Genomic DNA, 7,281 nt, shown 5'->3' on the forward strand with positions numbered 1-7,281 from the left:
GAGGGGCAGAGGCAGAGAGGCAGAGAGGCAGAGAGGCAGAGGGGTAGAGAAGCAGAGGGGTAGAGAGGCAGAGAGGCAGAGGGGTAGAGAGGCAGAGGGGCAGAGGGGTAAAGAGAAGGGCAGAGAGGGAGAGGCAGAGGGGCAGAGGGGCAGAGAGAGGGGCAGAAGGGGGAAGGGAGGAAGAAAGGGGCAGAGAGACAGAGACACGACTAGATCCCACAATTCTTTCATGTTTTAAAAAATCTTGGAAAAATAGTTTGTCTGCATTTTAAAAAATTAAATGTATTACCACTTCACACACAAAGTCTACACCCAAATATAACACACAAAAGAACTGAAGATAGGATCAACACAGAGATTTGTAAATTAATATTTACATTAATGTTGTTTGCCACAGCTTATAATGTAAAAAAGAAAAATCAGAGTCCAGCAACAGAGGACCTATATGACCTATAACACAATAGAATAGTATTCAGTCATTTTGTCTTTCAGAAAAAGGATCTTGCTAGATATGGAGCTCAGACTGGTTTGTAACCCTAGTATTCCTGGTATCTCCTTCAGTTGAAGGCTTAAACCAGTACACATAGCTATTTGTCAGTCTTTAAAAAAGAAAGAAACAGAAAGCAAATGAAACATTACCACATAGATGAATTTTTAAAGCATTATGATAAGTGCAAAGGATTGAAACAAAAGGACAAATGTGAAGGATTACATTGCCAGGAGTTGTCTACCAAGCAAATTCACAGAGATGTACAGAGTAGAAATTACTAGATACCAGGGGGAAGGAGAATAAAAGGAATTATTATTTTTATTGTTAGTATGATGAAAACATTTGGAAAATGGATAGTGGTGATGGTCAAAAAACACCATGAATGTAGTAGATGCCATTAAACTGTAAAGTAATTCTCTGTAGGGATTTAGCACATTGCTTGCATATTCTAAAAAAATTGTGCAATGCTTTAAGCATGCGTGGTTCACGGTGTTACACTGGGTGAGACTATATGAAAGACAGCATACCAACCACTAGAACATAGATAGGATTGGAAGGCTAAATGGAAGGAACATATTAGTCTGGGATTCCAGGAATTGATAGCTTATTATGTTTACATAAGAGAATGAATGTCATTATTTGTAGGAAATACACACAAGCACAGCATGACAGAGTATTAAGTCATAGCTATTCTTAATGGCCCAGGGGGAAAAAAAGTATAACATGCGTGAAACTCTCCTGTGGATTTTTTGTGGTTAGAGATTTTTAAAATATAAAATAAAAGCTGGGAAGTGGTGGTGTACACCTTCACTCCAAGCACACAGGAAACAGAGTCAGATGGATGGATCTCTTGAGTTTGAGGACAGCTTATTTTACAAGAAAAGTTTCAAGACAGCCAGTGCTACACAGAGAAATGTGTTGAAAAGTCAACTATAGAGCTATCCTGCCTCTCGTATACTGTGGGGTGACCTGGGTGAGGGTTTGCTGGGTGCAGGCAAGCCATCCACGAGGACATGAGAGCAGGAGAGCTGAACTTGCCCTTTACCAGCTTCAGCACTGGGTGAGCTAGTCAGGGCAGTGCTGAAGAGCTCACCCTGATGGTGCAGGTGCAGGAAAGCTAGTGGGTTGTCTAATTCAGCTACCTCATGAGCCCAGATCCAGGGCTTTGGGTTGGCCCATCCCAACATCTATCCTATCTATGACCTGCTGGAACCCAAGAAAGAGCAGGTCCTGCAGATCCAAAGCTGCTGAATCTCCATGACACAGAGCAACAACAGGATATCTGAGAGAAGTCCTCCTAAGGATCCAGTATAGTTTATGTAGCAGAAGACAGAGGCTGAGAAATAGATTGATGACTCGTTCTAATAAACCCAATGCAAGTAAGAATGTGTAGACAAAGGGTGTTGCCTACTGTCACACATTACAGCTTCCATGAAAATGTTTTTTATTTTATTCTATTTTATTTTCTTGTCTTCTGTGGAGGAGGTTACAAGGGCAGAGGGTGATATAAAGGGACAGGAAGATGAATGTGAATGGGGTGCTTGATGTGAAGTTCACAAAGAATTAAAGAAAAGTTAAAATATTCTTTGAAGAAACAAAAAACAATAAAAAACCAATACACAAATATGTATATATATGTAATGTGTGTGTGTGTGTGTGTGTGTGTGTGTGTGTGTGTGAAAGTACTGAAACACATTGGGCATGTCTTCACATTAGTCTCATAGAAAGATACAATTAGCCATAGTAAAGTCGTCATACATAACAGAACTTGCCTTATAAATTTTAAATTTAAGTAAATCTTGAGAAGACTGGGTTTAGAAGCTGATAAATATTTGACACACTAACTGGAGTTGGATATGAGACTCATAAGGACCTCTTGCATCATCTTATAAGAGACTGAGAGAGGGGGATTAGAAGCAGAATCAAATAGAAGAGCATGAACAATAAATACCTGGAGAGCAAGCAATAAGCAACCAGCAGACGTACTTACACAATGGTTTTTCCAATGTGCATGAAGGATTTTTCAACAAATTCACGGACACTGTGAACTTCCCCAGTAGCTATGACAAAGTCCTCTGGCTCATCATTCTGCAACATCAGCCACATAGCCTAGAGAAAAAGAAGTAAAGTCATGTGAGGCTTATACTTAGTGATCACAGTGGGAATATAACATTATCAAAGCACATAGCTAAATAGAGAAGTATATAGTTTGAAAATGAGTGTTAACTTAATGCAGTATTCTAACAACTCAAGATGGTTCTTATAATTTAATTACATTAATAAAATCTGAGAAACATCTTGGTGTGAACACCTGGCCTCAGTCACAGACTCTAGGGATTTTTCTTTTCAGCAGATCAGAAGATTCCTACACAACAGGTTAAAAGGAAATGTTGATGAACAGCCAGTGAATAACCTTTGTATAGAATATTGTGCAACAATAATCCCAGAATGTTTAATTGACCTTCATGCCACAGATGGCAGGCAAGAAAAAAGTCTTTTGAACAGATTAAGTCCTTAAAAGTAAAACTCTACTTTTTAACATTGTGAAATTGAAAGCTCAGCAGTAAAAAAGAAACAAACAAAAATCACTAACAGAGAAACAGTCACATAATAGGAACTAGTACTAGCATTTTAACAAGTTGTCAACGTAAGAGGTCAACCTTCATACTGTGACAGAAATGGACATATGGAGAGTTAGAGAAGATGGTTGGCACAAATGAAGCAGTCATTTTGAACCACGGACTAGGAGAAACTACTACAATGTGACTCTATTTGCTTAGAAAAGCATTTATCAGTAGCATGTAGGTGTATAGCTTCCACAGGTTATATATCAATTATATAGGATATGTGTATATATGTATATATATATATATATATGATTGTATGTATGATCTATCTATCTATCTGTCTGTCTGTCTGTCTGTCTGTCTATCTATCTATCTAACTATCTATGGATTTATGTGTCTGTCTGTCTATCTATCTATCTATCTATCTATCTATCTATCTATCTATCTATGGATTTATGTGTCTGACTGTTTGTCTGTCTATGATACAGATTATGGTGCTAGAGACATGACTTAGAGCTTCAAACTACTTGCTGTTCTTCCAGAATACTCGAATTTGGCTCCCAGAACTCACATCAGACAGTGCCAATTACCTGCTCCAGTTTTTCTTAGAAAATGTCACTACAAGTTTAATTTCTATTCACTCATTCATTCATTCATTCATTTTGTTTGTTTGTTCATTCATTCGTTCATTCATTCATACACAAACCTTTTAACAAAAAAATTATATATTCATTCCTTTGAAATTATTTCTATGGGTAATGCCTTTGTTTCACTACTGTTTTACATCATATTTGTGTTCTGAGGAAAACAAAAATTCAGGCAATTATCCATGCCTTGTAGCACATTTGGGTAGAACAATGGAAATGACCTTGACTTCGAGTCAGTAAAATACTATAAAGACACTGGCAGAACAAACTGTCTTATAAGGAAAAACAAACACATAGTAGACCCCACTATCCTCAAATTTGTGATCCTCCTGCCTCAGCCCAGTCCTCAGTTCTGGGATATATCACTATGTGTAGCTGAACAGTCAATTTTACTTATGTTTATGAAATAGCTATAGTTTCATTTTATATTAAATGATCATGGTAAATAAAGTCAATCAGAATACTTTTTGTTATATTGAAATTACCATGACTAATAAAATTTGACCAGTGTTTAAAAGGCACAAAATACAAACTGCCAGCTGATGGTGGCCACAGGGCTTGCTTACTAAAAGTACTAAGAGCCAAGAAAAAGAGTAGAAAAGAACTTCCTGGAATGGGCATTAAAACATTCATACATGACTACAGGACTGGGGTTCTTCTTAGATTCTGCTTGATCATGCTCCTCATATCCCGAAATATATGTGTTCTCCTAATTTGTCTCAGAAAGATGACCTCTGATCCCATGATCTATACCAGAGTCCTGAAATCTTGCTGCTTCACTGGGCTCCCTGTGAACCAACCACACAAAGCACTGTTGTACTACCTGGGTCCAAGCTGTCATTTAGTGCCTATCCCAACTAAGGCAACCCTCTACCTCTCTTGACTGGGTGGAAACACTCAGCATGCCAAGGCACAGACATGTATGTGAACACACATAGACACATAAAAAAAGACAGAGAGGTAGGCAAGGCAGGCAGGCAGGCAGGCAGACAGACACACACACATACACACATTAAGAAAAATTATATTTGTATCTAGAGTTTCTGTTTGAACATTTGAGTGAGGAATTAGATGTTAACAGAGTAAATACAATCAAGTGTGTTTAACTCGGATTTTGATTTAAAAAAAACATTTTTGATAGACATTTCAGGACCACTCAGTTGATTTTTTTCTTCAAATATCCTGTGGGGTCTTTTTTATTCCAATGTGGAAGGAAATGAAAGCTTAGTAGAAATGAAAAGACAAGTGTGCCTTCTGATCACTGTAGGCCTTTCTACACGAGGCAAGGCCAGGTTGGACTTGCATTTTCCTGGCAGGAATGGAGATCAGTAGGAGCTTCTTGCTTGCATGAGAACCAGAGCCGAGTCTGCTCTTTTCTTTCCATCAGACTATCTGGGGCCTTTGACCTATCAATTTCTAGGCATTTCCTCTACAGCTCATACTGTGCCAGACTCTAGTCTGGGAGTGGGAGGGAAAGGATATACAATTCCAGATCTATTTGTTATTGCTAAAGAGTTTACTGGTTTTAACAGAGGGAAAAGGTTTTGTTTAAATTTCCACAGAGCATAATTAATGATTATTGACTAGTAAATGAAGAACAGGTGACACTCTGGATTAGAAGATAAACGATTCTATGTTCTAGTGTGATAATGGGTTAGTAATTTGCCACAAAGCCGAGGCCCAGTGCATCCCCTCCTAACGCCAGATCATGTCCAGGAAACAAAGGCCCCAGTGTGAGGAGGACACAGCCCTCACCTCCGTGTTCAGCTGCACACATTGATCTGCTCCATTTGTTTTCTGATGGATGGCACAACCAAGGCAAGAGTTCACCCATTCTCACCTTCCTGTTCACATGTGGGACCACACGACCCATGACAGGATGGGCCACAGGCTGTGAGCAAACTGCCACATAGCTTTGGCTTCTGAAGGCAGAAGCAGTCTAAAGGTTTTATGTTTTAGAGGTTCTCTTCTGTCTCTCAAGAATCAAAGAGGAAAAGTAGGACTCATCCTGTATTCCTTTGGTGCTCTTTAAGAATGTAACTGATTTAGCCACTAGTCTTGACCTGATAACAAGGCCAAACACAGACAGACAGACACAGAAAGAGTCAGTCAGTCAGTCAGTCAGTCAGTCTGTCTGTCTGTCTCTCTCTCTCTCCTTCCCTCTCTTCCTCTTGGTTTTTCATCTATCCCACAGGGAGGAAAGTAACTCAGTTAAGGGATGTACCAGAGCAAGATATCTTCTCCATGAAAATGTCCTTCAGTGTGAAGAGAACAAATCAGTTTCAACTCACACTTCAAATTTATTTTTCACTGAAGGCCTGTGAGGTTAAGGGAAATCTGATGTGTGAAAGCCAAGTTAAGATGGGTATAGATATTACAATTGTAATATGCTTATAACTATATAGCTAGCTTGTCTGTTTTAAACATCTAATTTAGAGTAATATAAAATTTACATTTGAAAGTTTCAAACAAAATTACCCACTCATGGCCTTCTCTTCAGCTGTTTAAATAATAAACATAAATCCGAGATGCTCAGGAGGCCTTGGTGAGAGGCCAATCCTCCTTGCTCTGGAAGTTACCAGCTCTAGAGGCTGTTCACTGTGGCCCAGTGAAGGAGAACATCCTAAGTGCATCACCACAGACGACTGACTGCACTGATTCCATGCATGCCTTTTGGAGTATGATGTGTGTTTGTCTTAAAAATCTGGATTCTACAATTGCTTCCACTTTGCCATTAATCTCCAGTTCAGTATCCAGGCCACAAACACTTATTAACTGGGTTGGCACCCATGAATAACAGGATTGGTTAATCAAGGTGATGTTTAACTATGTGTATTTATTTGACTATAGCTTTTTTTTTAAAAGCTTGGCATTTTTTGTGTTTATGTGCTATTTTTATTTATTATGTGTGTATATATGTTCCAAATGTTATAAAAATGTGTATATGTATACATCCATATAATACAGAGGAAAAAATTTAGGAAATAATTCTAATAGAGATCATAGAAGCTGGAGATATGGCTCAATGTAAAGCATTCACACACCACTTACAAGACCATGAATTTAATCTTTAGTAAGAAAAAAAAAGAAATCAAACCAAACCAACTGACTAACCTACTAAACAAAAATCTGTAATAAAACAATGATTTAAAAAATGTACCTGACTAATACAGAAGTAGAGGCTCACAGCCATCCATTAGACTGAGTACAGGATCCCAATGAAGGAGCTAGAGAAATGATCCAAGGAGCTGAAGAGTTTGCAGCCCCTTAGGACGAACAACAATATGAACTAACTAATACCCTCAGAGCTCCCAGGGACTAAAACCCCAACCAAAGAGTACATACACATGGGGGGACTCATAGCTACAGTAGCATGTGTATAGCAGAGGATGGCCAAGTTGGTCATCAATGGGAGGAGAGTCCCTTGGCTCTGTGAAGGTTCTATGCCCCAGTGTAGGGGAATGCCAGGGCCAGTAAGCAGGAGGGAATGGGGTGGTGAGCAGGGGGAGAAGGGAAGGAACAGGGGTTTGTTTTAGTTTTAGTTTTTTTCTTTTCTTTTCTTTTTTCTTTTTCTTTT

General features: G+C 38.8%; 1 protein-coding gene across 1 annotated transcript in view; it reads right to left on the minus strand.

Annotated features, from left to right (window-relative positions):
* Window positions 1-7,281, minus strand: part of Gmds (GDP-mannose 4,6-dehydratase) — a 567,052-nt gene that overhangs the window by 122,146 nt on the left and 437,625 nt on the right. The window contains exon 8 of the mRNA XM_031357964.1: window positions 2,481-2,599. Coding sequence (XP_031213824.1) covers window positions 2,481-2,599 — 119 coding nt within the window. The remainder of the gene's footprint in view (window positions 1-2,480; window positions 2,600-7,281) is intronic.

The sequence above is a fragment of the Mastomys coucha genome, unplaced genomic scaffold, assembly GCF_008632895.1.
Source record: "Mastomys coucha isolate ucsf_1 unplaced genomic scaffold, UCSF_Mcou_1 pScaffold7, whole genome shotgun sequence".
Taxonomy (NCBI): domain Eukaryota; kingdom Metazoa; phylum Chordata; class Mammalia; order Rodentia; family Muridae; genus Mastomys; species Mastomys coucha.